Raw genomic sequence first — 19,995 nt, 5'->3', positions numbered from 1 at the left:
CCAAAGCATTTCCTGATTCTTTTTTCGGATTCACCGTTCTCACCTTTGACACACAGAATTGGTTCTAGTCTTGTGCTCCGCCTCCTTTTCCCTTCTTGAAAATCTCAGCCAACAAAGGGGAGAGGAGAATGCGCCTGCAACACTCCTCCCAGCCATGGCCCCCACCCCCCCCCCCACCCCCGGGAGGTGAGGGGAGTGGACAAAGCTCCCTTCCCCTCACCAGCTCCTCCCAAAGGGATGAAGAGGAAGCCTCCACGATCAGAGTCAGCCAGTCCTGACATGCCACTGTCCTAGTGGGCCAGATCACTGCAGGCAAAGGTGCTGGGCTTTCACCCAGGTGGCAGCTCACCTGGGTTCCGCGTATGGCGGAGTACATGGGCAGAGAGGCCGACCACAGGGACAGGAGGGCCTGTGGTGGTCCAATGTGTAAGGAGTCCCGGAATTGGCTTTGCGGACCCTGCCTTATAGATTTGGGAGGAAGAGGGCAGGAAGCCCCACGCAACCCTGTCTGCCTAAGCCTCCGGTACAGAGCAAGCCACCACTTCCCCGAGCACGCACCAGGCAATCTTCACCTGTGCTGGCCCAGCCACTGACAAAGCTGATCCTTTGCTCTGTTCTCTCTTTATTTGGCCATCACTGTCTTGAGTACCACTCTCCTGAGGGAACTCTGCAAAGGAGATCTCGTAGACAGAGTTTGTATCAGGTCGTGGGGAAAAGAGAAACCTTCAGCTCCAGCTACCACTCAGTTCAAAACGCTACTGATCCTTCTGAAACATCACCCAGTGGAACACCTTTTGCTTTCCTCACAGTCACCCAGCTTATAGGCCAAGACTGTCAATCAGTTTCTTAAGCTGAAAATGAAAATGCCTCATATGACCCAAAGACCACTTGTGGGTGAGGGGTTTGGGCCGTTGGGTCATTATTGGCCTTCATAAACTGGTACCTTCCTCTCCATCTGGCCACTGCTTTTGAAGCTTCCTCAGCAGGAACTCGGAAGGGGACAAAAGCCCCATCAACCCTGAAGTCATCACCTTCCGGGTCCAGAGCTTTAATGTTATTTATGGATCTGATGTCAGAAAACGGCACTTTTCTTTTTATCCATGTTAACCTGTGTGATAGGTTACTAAGACGTTTTCCTATAAAAATTTCCAAAATTCGGGGTCTTCCCTCCTTTTTGTGACTCACACAGGCAACTGGATCCCTGTAGCTAATCATTATACCTTCTCTAGGAGGAAACGGTGTTAGATTTACAGTGTATCATTTTTCCAACAATATACTACATCTGACAGCACCTGAAATGCCACAACATAAAAATCAACAGAGCTTTTGCAAAATGGCTTTAAGCCCAATTATAGACTAAGGCTTCAGGTTACATGTTTACACCAAAGAAGAATTCCACATGGAACCACCTCAAGATAACACCAAGGCCCTGAGCTTTAAAGGCAGAAGCCTGATGCAGGTCCAACAGTCATGGAACCCAAACGCCAGCTTGGGCCTTTGACTGGCTAGATTCTACTGTGTCATCTCCTTTGGAAATCCAATTGACTCAGACCACACCCAGCGGTTTCCAAAGCTTCAGGGTAGCATGTCTATATATAAATCCAGTTAGTCACCTACATTGGCCAAATCAATCTACTTGAAAGTGGGATACATGTTCCAATAAAAAACAACTATGTGTTTCAAAAATATCTAAATCTAAATAAGCAAACTTTCATTTTAATTACCAAAACAGAAATCATAGCAACCACAAGACTATTAGCAGCCAATATTAGTGCAGTACTTAACAAAGTGCCAAATACTGGGCAACATGTTCTACCAAAGCTTTCTCCATTTTACATTCTCCAGTCATCTCAAAACAACACTCCAGTGTGAGCTAATAGAGGGGGTGACGGTGGATCTATAACAGGAAAAACCTCACCCACAAGGCCCTCTGATTGCTCCCCATCTCCCATCCTACCACTCTATTCTAAATAACTGTGATTCCAGTACCAGCCATGCTTGGGCCTTCAGGCCTGTGTAAAAGGCAATAAAGTTCAGTGGTTAAGAACTTGGGAGTGGGATTCAGACAACCTTGTATTCAAATTTCAGCCCCCACCTTGAGCAATGTATTGTACCTCTGCAGCCTTGTTTTCCTCCTCTGTAAAATGGGAATGATAATTTGTGGCTCATCTATATAAAGTACTCCAAAAATAGCGAGACTTTAATAGCTAATGTTACTACATCTACTCTACACAACTTGTTGCAAAATGTACAAACCACACAAGAGAACTGGAATCGCCTTGGAAACATGAGACAACCACGACAAGTTGTCTTTCAGTGATGGATTATCCGAAAGCAAAATCATCTCTTGATTTTTATTAAACCAATCACAAGCTTCTAAACTATTTTTCTGTGACCTGTCCCTGAGAAAGCAGAAAGGAGGAGCTGAAAAAAGTTGATGGTAAAGAATAAAGCATCAAAATCCTGAATAAAGCCTGGCTTTTATCTGCCAGTGGGAGAAGAGAGAAAATGGGGAAAAAGCTATTAGCAACCAAATCTAAACTAATCTATATTGCAACTTATTAAAAAGTGGTGTTTTCAAAAATAAAGTGGTGTTTTCCATTAAAACATAAGTATCGAGACTTCCACTGTAAGATAATGGTGACATCTATTTTTTTTAATTTTTAATTTAATTTTTACTTTATATTGCCGTATAGTTGATTTACAATGTTGTGTGAGTTCCAGGTGTACAGCAAAGTGATTCAGCTATACATATACATATATCCATTATTTTTCAGATTCTTTTCCCACATAGGTTTTTAAAGAATATTGAGTAGAGTTGCGGTCCTTGTTGATTATCTATTTTATACATAGTAAGGTAACATCTATTTTTAAAAATGAACTCCTGAACACATTTGAATATTTTTAAATGTTTTAAATATACATATTCTTGAGTGAAAAATATCAGCTTATAAACACATAGTAAAACTCATTTATTAATGTTTTGAGGCTGTGGAGAGAAGGTGTAGAGAGCAAGAAAGTAAAAACTGAGCAAAGATAGAATAAATGGGCTAAGCTAGGTTCCTACTTAAGGAACTTCTCACCTAGAAAGAGTGCTATCACCCCCACCCCCTACCTCTGGGCTCTGAGATCGTGGGGAGAGGGGTCAGTGGACAAGGAACAGAGGAAATGATAGAAACATGTCTGTTACGCACTGAATGTTTGCATCCTCCAAAATTCCTATGTTGCAGCCCTAAACCCTGACTATATTTGGAGGCAGGACTTTTGGAAGGTAATTAGGTTTAGATGAGGTCATGAGGGTGGGGTCCCCATGATGGGATTAGTGTCCTTCTAAGAGGAAGAAGAGAGAACAGAGCTTGCTTGCTTTCTGCCATGTGAGGACACAACAAGGAGATAGCTATCTGGAAGCCAGGAAGAACGCTCTCACAAAGCATCTTAATCTCGGACTTCCCAGCCTCCAGAACAGGCAGAAGGAAATGTCTGGAGTTTAAGTCGCCCTGTTTATGGTATTTTGTTATAGCACCCCAAGCTGACTAAGAAAATGTCTAAGCAGAGTCAAGGTGGAGAGTGAAATGAAAAGAGGAGGAGATGTTTTCAGCAATATCTTGGAGGTCTCCACACAATACAAGTGGACATTCTTTAACATCATTAGTCATCAGACAGGAAATATAAACAATAAATTAAGTGGCCATTTTAAAAATGCCATTATTTTAGAAAATGATCGAAATTACTCATCTCAATTTGAGCTTCCTAGGGTATCTCAAATGATGTTGACCATCTTTTAACACTGGTTACAGAGGGCCTTCTGGGGGATGGTCAGGATATTCTCTCCTGTTCTGTAAAATCTCGATCAATGGGCTCCCTTGCCCTCTGGTTTCCAAATGTGTTTGGACAAAGATGGTACCTCCTGAAAAGGAGAACAGTAGCATGGAGGTATTTACTCCCTTGGCTCCCCCTGCCAGGCCATAGGCCTCCAGTCACTGCATTCTTCCTTAAGACCGCAGCTTCGGGGGGCTTCCCTGTCCTATAGGCTTAGGTTTCTCAGGTTCCCATAACCATTGCCTCCTGTGGCTTCTTTTAGGTGGTGACAGCACCCTCTTTTTCTAGTCTTAGGGTGCTTCATCATCATTTGCTGCTTTCCTTTCATCTTGCCAACACCTCTGAATCAATCCCTTCATTGGATTATTTTTCTTAAACTTTTGTGGATATGCAGTCTGTTTCCTGTCCAGATACCATCTGATCAGGTGTCAGAAGGCCTGGTTGGTTGGTCTTGCCTCACCTACGTGCAGGGTTTACTTACGGCCCTTTGATTGGTCATCAGCATCTCCCTTTTTTTTCTCCAACCAGAAGTCTCAACCCAGTTCAACAGCTGTCACCTTTCTGAGCCCCTGAATTCTAGATTTTTACTTGCCCACTTGGCCCCTAAGTGCTCACGTGCTCCTCTCCAAACCCTGCTGGTTTCCCAGACCCTGGACTCTGTCTTCCCACCTGGTGCTACAGGGCTCACTCCCTCCCTCCTATTCTGATTCCTGGCCTTCGCCCATCATAATCTGGTAGCACAGGGGCTGTCCAGCCCTCACCAGCATGTCCTGTCCTGCTGCAGCCCAAGTCCTGCCTTGTGTCCACCAGGGTGGGACTCCGTAGAAAACCATCACCTCTGAAAAGTAGCAGCTTGCTGTGTTACTTTCTGATTTGAGAACTGATTTACCAACGTCCAAAGGAAGAATTATCTGATAGTTCTTAAAAATTAGTGTGACTACTGAAGAAAGCAGTGAAAATTAGGAAAATTTGCTCAATGACTATAGTTCATGTGTTGGAAGAAAGGGGGGGGCACTACACTGTGATGAAATGAGCTACGGCAGAAAATAAACTAGGGCTTTACTAAAATTAAAACAAATAAACATGGTGAAAACGACTAGCAAGAACTCCAAGAGCTGAGAACTGAATAAGCCTATGGCGTCACATCAGCCCCTGTTTGGAGCTCCTCCCTTGGCTTGCAATTTCCCAGCATGCAGGAAACAGCTCCAGCAGGGTAGAGGCATGTGAGGGATTGTGATGACAAAGCAAGACATCAGGACCTGCAAATCCCAACAGATCCTGAGGAGAATTTGAACCTCAAGAAACCAGAATGGGCTACGTGGTCCAGCCCTCTCTCCACTTACAGACTTTCCAGCCAAACTTCCAGGCCGACTTCATGGATAGAGATGACAGGTGGCACATTACAAAAGTAAACTAAGATGAAGGCAGGGCTGTGACTAGTAGTCCAAATACATGCAATGTGGTACCATATACCCTGCTGGAGGTGGCCACACCTAATTCATCTGGCCCACAGACAGTCAATTTAATTCATTTAAAAGCAGTGGTTCTCAAACTGTGGTCCCCAGATCAGCAAAACTAGCGTCTCCTAGAAGCCTGTTAGAAATCCAAGTTCTCAGGCCCCACCCAAGACCTACTAAATTAGAAACTCTGGGAGTGGGACCCACCAATCTGTACTTTAACAAGCCTTCCAGGTAATTCTGTTGTACACTAAAGCTTGAGGATATTAATTTAGAGAACAAAAATGATTTTTTTTCCAAAATACCTCTGCCCCTCCCCGAAATAAAATCGCATTCATTATTTACCATAAGGTCAGAAAATTATCTATTTATTTTCCCTTTATATATAGTCAACTTGGGATTATCCTCACTGATTCAGAAAACCATGGAAAGAATAATACAGAAGTAATGAATCACTGGCTTAGGCACACCCTTTTGCAATAGATTGACCATCCTCATTAGGATTTGCTTACCAAACTTTGTGGATATTCCCTGAACCCCTAGTACAACAGAGTCTGGTACCAATACTGACTGCGTGAATAAATGAGCACAATGAATGGAGGAGACGGGGAACTGGTGAGGCTGCCTACCAGCACAAAATCACTTGGAAACTGAGAACCTCCTGCGTCTGATCCACAAAATAGTTAAACTACGCAGAGATGGCTGCAAGTTGACTGAACTGTCAACAAAGACTCTTTTCTACAACTGGCTGCCTAGTCCCGGATGCCTCTCCAGCCACAACAGCTGGGCTGAGAAAAGAAGACTTGTAAGAATCCCCAGATTTTCCCGGGGAGCGGTTCAACCATCTCCTCTGAGGATTTCTGAACAAGAATTACAAAACTGGCACAGTTTCAGGAGTGAGCATTCTGCAGGATTCTCCTGTTGGAGTACTATTTTTTAAAAGGCAAACAAGAGGAAGACAAATTGCTAGGAACCTGCATTTTTTACAGCAATTGGAAGACAAATCTAACTTCTTACCAGAAATGGAAATCCACATGATATCATTGTACTGCACATGAATTATTAATGTTTATCTTTTTTTTTTTGTAAATTAGGTATTCAGGAAGGTTCCTGTCGACATCATGTTTGACATCATAATGCTTCATCATTCTAAAAGCCTAATGAGATGAATTCTTGCTAGAAAAGAGAGAGAGAAATCAAGTACACATTTCTGCACTCTGGGGAACACCAGAGACCAAGGAGATAATGAAGATATGGTTTATAATTGATGTACAAAGAGAAAGTTTAAAAAAATCTATTACAACCCCATCACCACTGTAAACAAGACCAAATGGCAAAGACTTTACTTTTCCACCTGAGCATTTTGGAAAAGGGAGGGTGTGTGTTGGGGCGGGGCGGGGCATGACTGGCAACTATCTCAAACTCTTAAGGTGGAAGAATTCTTCTAAAAAGAAATGAAAGTAATGTCTTTATAAAATTACCTTACCCACAAAAGAACATGGAACATGTGAAAACTGAAAAAGATACTATAACACTGAGTCACACGTCCTAAAAGGATACTGTTAAATATATTAAAACAATTCTGTGTGGTTTGTATAAATAATAATTCCGGTCTCAAATCTAATTTCAAATCTATAGTTTCTGAGCTCTACACATGCAAATTAGTGTTGAATAAACTGAACCAGCAGTTTTAGTCCAACATTTCCAGCAATGGGTTGGAATGAAATAAGCTCTTATTTGGAAATCTGGTTGATAAAGCAAAGTACGTTAAATTTGTACCCAGGTCAAGCCTTTTAACACTTCAGCCAAGTAGCAATGATATTTATACAAGTTCATATTAGCTGCTAATAATTGGGACTCATTTTCCCTCCAGTTTTTATTTCATTTGGTCTCTAAGTAGCCTCTTGAGAGAAGTACTAAAACATAGAGAATGAGTTCATTCATTATTCTTTCTTTCACTGAACAAACATGGAGTAGCTAGAGGTGCCAGGTACTAAATTGGGATTCTTGCTACTCTGAAAGGCAAAAATACACAATTTCTCTTAAGCAAACCAAAAAGAGTATCACAGAGTTCATAAGTTGTCACCATTCTGAACTACTGCTTCATGTTTGCAAATTTCCTTTTCAACAAGAAGGCAAAGGATAGTCTTTATTGATAAAATTCCAATTTAATTATTTCACCAAATATAACATTTTAATCCCCTGAAATTATTCCTAGTGGTAACTTCATGTGAACTGGTGGGGGGGGGGGGCGGAGGGGAAACTTAAAAGAAAGTGTTCAGCACATACCTTTATAACAAATGTTCAATTAGTAGGTTGTACTGTCATGAGTCCAGGTCTCTAGTTCTTGATATTCTATCAATACACAGTTAACATTCAAAAGCTAGAAGAGAAAGCTTATACCTGGTACATAGTAGGTGCTCAATAAATGGTATTTGTATTATAATGAGTACATTATCACATTATATTACATGATTATTACCAGAGAAACTCTACAACTATAAGTAAACATCAGTTAAGCTTCATGTCACAAAGTCAGATGCTGTTAAAGTAAGCTCACTAAAAGAACCTTTTGCTCTTCCAGACTGAAGTAAGCACATGTCATCCTTCTCTTCACCCCTCCACTGAGAGCTGACTTTATCCAATGAAGACTAGGAGCCTCCTCACACTAGCCGCCTCCAGCTGTTGAACAACTTTTCAAGTATTAACTATACAATCGTGCCTTTACCAAATAATCAATGGAACGATTCCCGGTAATTTACTGACCATGTAAAAACTGTGATTCTACCTCACATTAACAGTCATAGAGACATACTTCTTTTCCTCTGTACTGTGGGATGTGCCATTGTCCTTCTGCTTGCTATATAAGGATAAAAGGCCCAGTGGCCACATTTACACAATGAAAAACCTCTTGGATTTAATAGTATTTTGAGAACACACAGGAAGGCACTATTAAAATCATCATTTTTCTTCTGGCATTAAGAAATAAGTAGTGACTGCTTTAATCACTTAATTTTTTCTAGTTCCTCAAAATTCCACTCTCCTGAAAGATAAGACATATGCGCAGAATGAATCATCTTCAGACAGCTACACTGCACGGAAACCACTTCCCCTCACTGTAGCTCAGCCGACCCTCCTCACTCACGACCCGATTCTCTCAATTATGTCCAAGACGCAGCCAACCCAAAGAAGTGATAAACAACAGGTTCCACGCAGGTCCTCTTCCTCCATCCCTCCGGAAAACAGAAACACCCTCATTCATTCACAAATCCCACACTCGGTCCCTGTGGCTGAGACTCCATGCAACCTGGCTGGTGTCCCCAGGTAAAAACCTGAACACGAGGGCACTACAGTACCGTTGCACCGAGTCTGCACCATTCACCTACGAGCCATGCAAATCCAGCCCGGAGCTCCGATTTCATTCAGTGGGACTCGCCACCGAACGCTCTCAATGATGCCCACCCCTCCTCCTGAGTTGACCCAGCCCAGCCTTCTCCACCTCAGTGAGGAACGGGCCAGCCCACCTGCTTCCCTTCTCCACCCGGTGCCCCAGAACCAGCGCCCTGGACCCCTCCAGGGGTCTTTAATGCTCACATTTCCTGGGCCCTCATCACCCCCATAAATGAAAAGTAAACTCCTCCTTAGTGACAACCTCCCCAAACCAACCACGTCACGGCCACTCAACTCCGCCGGAGCCCCCTACCCGCCGGACGGGGCAGGCGGCCTCCTTCCAGCCCGGGCCGGCGCCCGGCGTTTACCTTGACGCTGGTGTAGCTGGTCTGGGTCTCGGCCTCCGCGCTGCTGCAGCAGTGGCGACTCCGGCCCCTGCAGGTGGTCGCCGCGGGGGCCGTGGAGCCCGCGCTGCTGCCGCTGCCCAGCTCACCGCGGGCCCTGCGGCCGCGAGCGGCACCGGGGGGCCAGGACGCGCGGCTCGGGGGGATGGCGTCGGCGGCGTCGGTCTGGACGAAGAGGCCGTGCAGGGGGGCCGCGGGGCCCTGCGACACGCTGGTGGTCTGGCGGGGCGAGTTGGACTCGTCCGAGTCCCGGCAGTAGATCACGCCGCTCTGCGAGACGTGGATGCTGGGGGCGCAGCCCATCCCTCGGCCGGGCTCCCTCGAGCGCCCGCCCGCGCCCCCGGCCGCCGGGCCCCAGCGCCGCGGCGGCCACCTGCAGTGAGGGGGCGGGCGCCTTGGCGGCGGCGCCCGGACCGCTCACCCCCCGGCCTGTCTGGCCGCCGCTCCGTCGGGCTCGCCGCGGCACCCCTCGCCGAGCCTCCCGGGGCTGCGCGCGTCACCCCAACTTTCCCTTCTGGGCCATCTTCCTCCCCGAGCGGGAGAGCGCGCACACACAGCGCCCCGCGCGCACGGGTGGCCGCCACCCTCCCCGCCGCGGCGCCCCAAACGAGCTCCCTGCGCCTCCGCCCTCCCCTCCGCCCTCGGCCCGCGCCGCCGCCCAGCTCGACCTCGCCGGGCTCCCGCGGCCCCTGGGCCAGAGCACCGCCCGCCCGCCCGCCTGAACCTTTTTCCCTACTTTCGGTCCGCGCGCGCGTCTCCCTCCCTCCTTCCCTCCCGCCCGCCCGCCTTCCTCTGCGGCGCCCTCACTCCGCAGCCGCCGCCTCTCGGGCTCCGCTGCGCCCCTCGGCCCCGCCCGCCGCTCCCCGCGCTCTCCAGGGCTGAGCAGAGAGTGCCCGCCGCCCGGCTCGGCCCCCGGGGCCCCAGGCAGCGACAGCGGGCACCACGCCTCGGCGCCCTCCCCTCCTCCGCTGTCCAGAGGCCTCATCCCTCCTGCACCCGTCCCGGGGCCGCCCTCCGGTTCCCCAGCCCCTCTTCCCCTCACGGCACACACCCTGGGCCGGCCCCGAAGGGCGGTGTAGACTGGGGAGCCCCGCAACAAGCTTCTGGCCTTTCACGAACACGTTGTAACATCCCAATAAAACACCACGATGCTCTGTAGGGACCCTCCAGACCATGCCCACCCATCTGACTTGCTTGCCTCCCAGTACACTCAGAGCATTAAGGAGAGAATTCATGCCTGCATAATCCCCCGCTTCCCCACGCACTCTGAAGGCTGAGCTGGATGGCTGGCGACCCAGTCTTCAGAAGAAGTCCATTCCATGTCTACTCATCATCTGGAGGTCATGCCAAGGGACGGGAGGGCCTGCAGAGGGCCAAGCACTTGAACACACAAATTCTAAGATCCAAAGAAAGAACAGAAAGAAGCTGTTCGTGCGGTTCTTAGATTTCTCCTCCAGAGTTTTCACCTCTTCCTTGGGTGTCACTAAATTTTCACCCTGGCTTCTACTCCATCCAGCCTCCTGTTGTCCACTGCTCTGCCTGACACCCCAGGCTGGGCAGTCAAAACTGCCTCCCCTCACTCCCCTGAGTGAGGCTACACAGCTTCACTCGAGGGGAGCAAGAATACCTTCAGAAGAAGGCTGCTTATCATGGTCCCCGCTGTGCAATCTGGGTTAGAGCTTCGAGGCACCACTGCTCATTTATTCACTGGTTCTTTGAGTGATTCCTGCCTGCTGCCACAGCATCACATGCATGGTCCAAGGAAGGACTCAACAGTAGAGCTGCTTATAAGGTTAAAGGCAAGAACACAGAGTCCTAATGCAAAGCACAAAGAAGTATCCAATTTCAAATAATTTTTTTGGTTTTTCTCTCCCCATAACATCAAATTTGGGAATGACTGGATCAAGACTTTATATTACAGCTTCTAACCTTCATGGAGAAGCAAATCTCAAATTCAGATATACAGAGGAGAAAGAACTAACCTAACCTAGTCTAACTAACCTAAGCTAACCTAAGTCTTCTACTTCTGTTTCTCTTCTCAGTTTAACACTAGAACTTTCCGACTTTTGGTCTCTTTAAAAGAAATATTTGATGACATGAAAAAGTGTATCTCTAGTTAATGCAGAGAAAAGTCTATGCTATATTTTCTAATGGACAGGCAAATTGCTCATCAAATTTCTGTGCAGGTTGGGTTCCCCAAGAAGCAGATCCTGAAATGGTGTTTAGCAGGCATGAGGTTTATGAGTAAATACTCTAGGACCCTAATCAACATCTGGAAGGAAAGGAGGGAGGGAGGGAAGTAGGAAGGGGGAGTGGAGATTGAGCAGGGAGAAACTGAGCTAGAATACAGCCTCACTAAAAGCCTCAGGCAACCCTGCAGGGAAAATCCTGAAACTGGATGGTGCATCAGAGTTGTCCTGAATTGGGTCTAGGAGGATAGGCCTTTACACTCTCACATGAATCAGCAGTTACTTGCAGGCCACCACAGTAGCCTCGGGCCAGGTGGCTCTCTTCAGCTGAGGCAATGCCCTTATGAGACTGACAGCTGAGCAGAGGGCGATCTGCTGGCAGCATTCCTCCAGCTGAAGGAATAAGTCCTTCTTTCCTGGCATCGTAGCTTCCACCACAGTTCCCTTCCACGCTTCCTTGTCCCTATCCATGCCTGTGAGAATACCACATTAAATGGTCAAGACTGAGATATAGGGGCAGTCATCCATTTGAAATAGGCCTAAGCCTGATGGCTGCCATCTGCTCTGCTTCCAAGGGACCATTCAGAATCTGGGCAAACATCATCAGAGTTAAATTACAAAAGCACTAGCCTCCATACCAATCCCTGATGCAATGTTAGGTCAGGAGTTACCGGTTCCTAAAGTTTCTCTATGATTCTCTTTTATACACCCATTTCAGTCATTATCCTTCACAGAGCTACCAGTCAATGTCAGCCTTTTTTGACATTTAGAGCCATGCTAATTCTCATGCCCCATGTCTACTTCTTCAGAGTTTTCTCTAGGAATGTGGTTACTATGATGAAACCTCCCAGAGAAGAGAAAAGGGCCAGTCACTCACTGAGGCTTTGAAGGCAAGAAGACTATGATAAAACAGAAATTACAACCAATCTTCTGGTGGAGAACATTAGGAGCTGAGTCATGAAGGGACAAGTCACCCAGAAGCAAATTTAGAAAAAGAAAAAAAAAAAATTTAGAAGCAAAATTAAAAAAACAAAAAAAGATTAAGACTTGAGAGAAGTAAATAACCCCTAGATGGCTATTGAACAGGACTGAGCTGCTTTAGTATGTTAACTGACCATTAGTTATTGGGACCCGAGCCTTTCACTGAATGTGAGTTTTTGCAGGAACAGAAGAGGGAATGGGGGAAATGCACTAGCTATAAATTCTTCCTCCCATTCCCAGAACAGCCAATAGCTTCAGTATCTTTCTCAGACATAGCTTCTACTGCCAATTCTGGCTTAGTGAAAGGAAAAAAATAATGTATCCCTATAATCTCCACCAAGTGTTCTCAGTGGGAATGTGTAACCTGCCCCCATCACTGGCACAAATCTGGTCACTGAAACATCCAGAAGCGTGCAAGTGGAGGAAAAATGGTTTAACTGAAATCGTTCCCTAGCTAAGCTCTGAGGCCTGAGTTCTTGCTCCTGTAAGTGATTTCTGGACCAATTCCCATGTCACAATTTCAGTGCATTCCACAATAACCACGAAGTCTACAAGTTCAGACATTGCAGATAAAATTTAGGCTCAAGTTACAGAATAAGGCCAGAAAAACCAACATTATAAAAAAATTTGAGTTAAGAAAATTTAGCTACAGCCAGTGTCCAAGAAAGAAATCAAACAGCGAAGTAAATCAGAAATTTCTTCTAAACCTCAGAAATGTCCAGGGTCAGCTGAACGGCTTGTATGTTTTATACTGATGTCAAACAAGAACTGATTTCAGAATTATGACCCAGAAGCACTGCAAGACCCTGAACAATTAAGGTCCCTTCCCATTCTAAATCGGTATAACTCTTCCAGAATTCCTCTAAAGAAGAATAAAATGTGACTAATATATTTTGAGTGATTCTTAACCATAAAGGTTAAAACAATTGCAGCTTTCAGATTAATCTTTAGGTAATCAAACATTTAATCAACCAATCAACTTTACAGAACTCTGAATTCAAACTTTATTCCTAATGGTGGAGCTTACTGGAAGTCTAACCACCTGATAAGTGAAACGATACAGTTTATTAGGTAGCCTGGCACAGTGGAAGGTTCACTGAACTCAGAGTGAGAAGGGTGAACTTGAAACTAGTGCTGCTTCTTATAGCTGTGTAACCTCCAGCAAGTCACTTAACCTCTGGGCCTCAATTTCCTACATCATCTTCAACGTCTCTAAATCACCAACATTCGGGGATGCTGTGAAATTTTTACTTTCTTTTATTAAATTATTTTAAATTTAGAACAGTGGAATGTTTGCCCTGAAAGAGTAGTCCTCAACCTAACTGCACATCAGAATCACCCTGAGGAATTTGTCAGAAACACAGCAGCTTCCTGATCCCACCCCAGAGACTTGGAGGCAGGCATCAAGGGCAGGTCCAAAGAAGGTGAGTCCAGTGTAGCCTCTCCACAGCCTCCTTTGGGGGACTAGAATAGAAGCAGAAGTCCTTACAAGAGCCTACAAAATCCTACCTGATGTGGCCCCTGCCCGGCCTTTCTGAGCTCTCTCCCCTCTCACCCGCACTCTCTCTTCTCCAGCCACATTGACCTCTTTGCTCTTTCCCCAAGACACCTAACAATATTAGCCAGGAGCCCTTCCCTCTGCCTCTTATGCTGTCAAAAAGGACAGGGCTACCTTCCTCACTTCCCTTAAGTCTCTGCTCAGATGCTGCCTTCTGAGCATCTGAGTAACTCTTATTTATCCCTCCACTGTCCCCCCACCACTCCTGATTCCCCCCGTTCTCTGTTTTTCTTATTCCATAGCACTTCTCACTTTCCAACTTATTATATAATTAGCTCATTTATTATTATGTTCATTTTCTATCTTCCCCCACTAGAGAGTAGCCTTTACGACGGCAGGGATTTTTTGGTTTCCTATTCACTGATGGACCAAATTCCTAGTGCCTGGCATATAGTACATGCTGAAATATTTGTTGAATGAATGAATGATTTTTTCTCATTTCTTCCTTTTCTGTCTTTCTCTTCTCTTAACTGTTATACCTCAAAATGGAAGGGGTTTGGGTTTTTTCTTTATTGAGTAGAGGGTTATGTTCTATGTTTTTGGTTTTTAAAGCCAGTGAATGCCTTGACCTGATAATCCTCCTTTTGGCAATATACATCAGAAAAAGTCAAAAGAATAAAACAATAATTTATACAAAGATGTTGCAACACTATTTACAATAATGAAAATGGAGATAATCTAAACATCAAACACTTAGGGAATAGCTCAACAAATTACACTAGCGGTCAGAATACCGCTATTTAAATGTGTATGGATTAAATATTTATATATAGTATATGTAGATTGATTACAACTATGGAAAATGCATGTCTATCTGTTGAGGTTCATAAGTGAATGTAAAGTGATATAGATAAGAAGTTGGAGCACGACAAATTTCTTTTTGTGAAAAACCATTTTACCAGGACTTCCCTGGTGGCGCAGTGGTTAAGAATCCGCCTGCCAATGCAGGGGACACGGGTTCAAGCCCTGGTGCGGGAAGATCCCACATGTCGTGGAACAACTAAGCCCGTGCACCACAGCTACTGAACCTGCACTCTAGAGCCCACGAGCCACAACTACTGAGCCCGCATGCCACAACTACTGAAGCCCGCGCACCTAGAGCCCATGCTCCGCAACAAGAGAAGCCACCGCAGTGAGAAGCCCACGCACCACAACAAAGAGTAGCTCCCGCTCGCCACAACTAGAGAAAGCCCGCACACGGCAACAAAGACCCAACGCAGTCAAAAATAAATAAATAAATTAATTAATTAATTAATTTAAAAAACCGATTTCACCAAATACAAAAATAATGTACATGAATGAGCATCATGTTTCTTAATTCTCTCCTCAAAAATATTTTAGCTAAGTATTTTTTAAAATATTATTTATTTATTTATTTATTTGGCTGCACCAGATCATAGTTGCGGCACACAGGATCTTCGTTGCTGAGTGTGGGACCTTTAGTTACAGCATGTGGGCTCTTAGTTGTGGCATGCATGCAGGATCTAGTTCCCTGACCAGGGATGGAACCCGGGCCCCCTACATTGGGAGCGTGGAGTCAACCGCTGGACCACCAGGGAACTCCCTAGCTAACTATATTTTCTTTTATGGACTCCCACTGATTTTTTTTCTTTCAGACAGAAGGTAGAAGATGGAAAAAACTAAAGAAGGAAAAGGATCAGACATAAATGGAGACAGAAATAATTTCTCTGTTTTTTACAAATTTCTCTGTAATTTACAAAGGAAATACAAAACCAGATGCACAAAGACACAAAGGTACAGAGGCTAAAAGAAAGTGAGAGTCAAAAAAAGACATGGGAACCATTTTCATGGTGAAATATTCCTACCAAGTGGATTTACAGCTCTTTTAAGGAAGTAAAAATAAGTTGTAAGTTGTATGTTTAACTGTAAGTGTATCACTTTTTGGACCTTTTACCACAGACCAAGTGAAATTTAGGAGAAGGTTTGGCCCATAGGATAGTTTTCCCAAGCCAGTTGTAAAATATGCAAAAAGAGATGCAGGAAGGTGATTCAGCCAACATCTGACTTTTTTAGGTTAACGTCATCAAACATGGAATCCACTGAACACTGGGCCCTGAATCCATGTACTCAAAAGTGATCTGACCATTAACAAGAACACCACGGCGGGGGGCCTGGGGGGGGCGGCGGCAGGCTGGATCAGCCCTGGAGAGGGGCCTCCAGAGTCTTCTCGTTACTCATCTTCAGAATTCTCCCAGACTCAAATAGTTAGGCTATGAAAAATGAAATATTCATTTCCAAAAATCTTGTCAATACATTTCACAAGAGTATCAGGCAAAAAAAGAATATACAAATGAAGCACGAGGTACAGTCCTACTCCAAAGGAGCTTCTAGAGCAATCAGGGAGATGAAACTTACACACAAGAAGTGACAGAGCATAATACATGAGCTGACACTCAAGGCATAAGAGCAAAAATGAGCAGTACCGGCAATTCTTTTTAGTAGTTATGACAATTGGGGAAGGCTTGCTGGAGAAGGGGACATGTCAGTTGGACCTCAACCAGAGGTTGAGGACTTTTCAAGCAAGGGGAACAGCATGAGCAAAGGCACAGAGGCAGAATTTACCTTGGTGGATCCAGAAGACGGTGAGCAGATGAGATAACTAGACAGTGTCTCCTGAGGTGGGGATGGTAAGATTGGAAGGGAAAGAAAGAAGACAGAAAATGGAAGACTGAAAATTCTCCTATATGTAGTGGAAGTCAATGTAGGTCCTACCACCCTTAAGGAAACTCCCCATGTGAAAATCTAGATTTAGAAAACAAATTCTTGTCTTGCAAAATAAGTTTGTGTTTGCCAAATGATTAAACATTGGCTTTCTAAAAAAATAGTAGACTGCATGGCTTCATGAATACTTTTCTACAGCACTATAATTTTGGGGGGGTATTAAGTCAGGGTACAAATTATTAATTCACTCTGATTTGACTTAAGCTATATAATATATAAAGCAAAGCACATCTGTTTCTAAATTAGTGTGACATTTCCTCAATGCTTCATGGGTAATAAAAAAAAAAAAGGTTCAGGTTTTTAAGCAGGTCCTCCTCTATGTGTACACACACTTTGCTAGGCTCCAAAAGATTCCATTACACTATGTGATGCTGAAGTCATTCAATGATTCACTCATTCATTCATCAAATATTAACTGAGGGGCTACCATGTATCAGACACTAACTAGGCACTGGGAAACAAGACAGAAACAGTCTCTTCTATAGAGTTAGAATACGATGGGGGGATTGGAAGGACAAACAAACACTACAATTCTCTGGTAGTTGTGAAGCTTATACAGGGATTCAAAATACATTGATGTGATAGAGAGGGGGTAGGTTATGGACGTTTTCTCAGAGGAGATGACATTTAAGATTCTCAAAAAACCTTTACCAAAGGAGTATCGGTCTTGTCATCTATCCATCCACCAATCCACACAATAAGAACACTGAGCACCCACCACTGTGCCAGGTCCTGAGAGGGACGCAAAGAAGGAACATCCTCAGTACCCACTCTCAGACAGTTCTATCAGGAACACAGACACACACCCAGAGAAGTGTGTTAACACTTGCTTTGGAAAAATAATCCAAGCGCAGAGAGAAAGATCACTGTGGGTGGAGTGATGCAGAAGATGTCACTGAGGAGTGTGGCACTTGGAAGAAAGGGCGGTATTTGAATAAGTGGAAAAGAGGCCATTCCAGAGAGAATAATGTGAGCAAAGGCCTAAAGGTGGGCACACAAACTGAATGCTTGAAGAACAATGAAGTAGGTTATTCAAAAGGTGTGTGGTGTGGGGGAAGAGTATAGCATTGTTTTGGCTGACAAGGTAGGCTTGGACCTACCAGGGAACCAAATGCCAGAGTAAGGAGTTTGGCAAAATTCTAGTCATTGGGAATCACTGAGGTTTTTCCAGTAAGACTGTACCTTAAAAGTGCGAATTTACTGAGGTGAATCTGGTTGCATATTCAAGAAGGACTGGTGAAGGGAGTCTGGAATGAGGATCAGTAAGGCGCTATAATAATCCAGGCATGGGATAATAGGGACTGTTCTGGATTTGGAGATAGGGCCATTAGGGAGGTAATTACGGTAAAATGAGGTCATAAGCGTGAGGCCCTAATCCAATAGAACCGGTATCCTTACAAGAAGAGGAAGAGACACCAGAGCGCTTTCTCTCTCTCTCTCCAGGCTCACACACAGAGAAAAGGCCGTATCAGCACACAGTGAGAAGGCATGTCAGCTTCTAGGTCCTCCACACTAACAAGATCATGGCCCTCCTTTCCCAGTGCAGCTAAGAATACAGTCTCTTTGCCAAGACGTCCTTGGGTTTCCCTACAGTCTGGTCTACACAGGGATATGAGTTTCTTGCTTCATGTCCAGATTGTTAAATGCGGTCTTTTGATACGTCCGCTTCGAGGACAGCTTTTGAGCCCTGGGATTTTCCCTCTTAACTAGCTAAAGGTGCCTCAAGGCTGCAGATCAGCCCAAGGGCCCTGCATTAGCACTTTCTGTGGTTCTGATGTCTTAATCCTCTCCCTTGGGCTGCTAGGGCTGTGAAAGGAGGTGTTCTAGAAGGAATTTTGGCAGAAAGGCTCTTCCTTCTCGGAGTCTGACATTTGCTCAGCAGCGTGGCACTTCCCGTGTTACACCATTAAACATCTCCTAGGCAACAGTAGCTGGGGGCATGACTGATTACTTCTTCATACCTCATACGATGTGGCTTATAATAAATTAAGTCAGATATAGGAGCCTTTCCAGGGTTCTCCACACCAGCAGCTGTCAAACTTTAGCATACATCAAAATCGCCTAAAACAGAGTGCAGGGCCTGAGAATTTTTATTTGTAACTAGTTCCCAGATGATGCTGATGCTCCTGATGCCGGGTCACACTTTGAAAACCACTGCTATACATAAAATAACAATATTACAAAACAAAAACAATGACCAAAAAAAAAAAAAAAAAACCCTTTACCTGTGATGTTTTATTTTCTGAAGCATAATATAACTTGTGCATAAACCTGAATGTTTCATTATACAAAGCAATGTCACAAAGCACTATCATCTGGCAATTTATAACAATTGTAAGGTTGTGGGTTTCAGTGATGCCCCTCCAAGCCAGGGACATCTTAGGACAGGTTCTCAAGAGTCTTCACCCTTTCTGAGACATGGCAGCATGCTGTGGCAGGGGCAGGGGGCAGGGAAACTTACAGAAGTAAACTTTATGTTTAAATGCACACCAGCAGAGCTATATAAATTTCCAGTAGCATACTTGGTTTTCTTTTTCTTGATATATAGTGTTGAAGCCTAGGAAGACAAACGTTCACTAACTTTTAGGAACAATAAGTAAAGTTCTGGAAAGCAGTGTCCTAGGGAATAGGAGGAGGAAGATAGTGTGAATTCAAGCCAGTGTAAGTACACAAAGCAAATAAAATTAGTTTCAGAACAACGGCTGAATAACAATAATACCAATGGCTACTACTTAGGAGGTGGCTTACTATGTAATTGTTGTACTTTACATGTTTTGTCTCTGTACACAATTTCTGCATGTATGATGTATCTCTGTATACTTCTCTTCTTCTACCTTTGGATATGAAATCTTTCAACATCTCCTTTCTGTTTACCATTAACCTGAAGTCCCACCTAGCATGGCTAAATAATTACTTGCTTTCTGTTGAGCGTGGAGTCATAAAACTTTTATAAGTTATAAAAATCTTACATAGCCCTTAAATATATACGTGTGTGTGTGTGTGTGTATATATATATATATATATACACATATATATATGGTTTAGGCAATATGTACTGTATTTCTCACTGAGATCTAAAAGATAAGATTCAGATCCTTCTTAATGGGGGATTTTTTTGAAATCACCAACATAAACATCAACTTCAAAAGGAAAAAACAACCCTAGATTTTAGAAATGAAAATGACACATTAGGAGACATATAGTATGAGAATTGTCTCATGTTGTTAAATTAAGGAATCAAGCCAGGATTTAAGATTTTCCCTTTCTTAACACTTTTGAGAGAGATACAGCCCAGCCACAAAATCTATACATTTATAAGCCATTTTAAGCACTAAACTGTAGAAAGTTTTGTAAGAAATTCATAGCTTATTATAATTCAGATGGCATAAATTTCCACATTAATTGTACTTTTAATATATTCTCCTGTATGTACAAGTATAAAACATATATAATAA

The 19,995-nt window shown here is 44.2% G+C and overlaps 1 protein-coding gene across 11 annotated transcripts in view; it reads right to left on the bottom strand.

Moving 5' to 3' along the window:
- Positions 1-19,995, bottom strand: part of PDE8B (phosphodiesterase 8B) — a 383,095-nt gene that overhangs the window by 254,665 nt on the left and 108,435 nt on the right. For 5 of the 11 annotated variants that reach the window (XR_009502334.1, XM_059916601.1, XM_059916603.1 and 2 more), the window contains exon 1: positions 9,035-9,425. The exons of 5 other annotated variants lie outside the window; for them this stretch is intronic. Coding sequence is in view for 4 of the 6 variants with exons in the window: in XM_059916601.1 (XP_059772584.1) it covers positions 9,035-9,373 (339 nt within the window). In the remaining 2 variants the exon portion in view is untranslated. Of the gene's footprint in view, positions 1-9,034; positions 9,426-10,335; positions 10,395-19,995 lie in introns of those variants that run through there. One more of the 11 variants, XM_059916611.1, reaches the window with a different exon arrangement.

This window comes from Balaenoptera ricei, chromosome 3 (genome assembly GCF_028023285.1).
Source record: "Balaenoptera ricei isolate mBalRic1 chromosome 3, mBalRic1.hap2, whole genome shotgun sequence".
Taxonomy (NCBI): Eukaryota; Metazoa; Chordata; class Mammalia; order Artiodactyla; family Balaenopteridae; genus Balaenoptera; species Balaenoptera ricei.
This window is presented reverse-complemented; position numbering and strand designations above follow the sequence as displayed.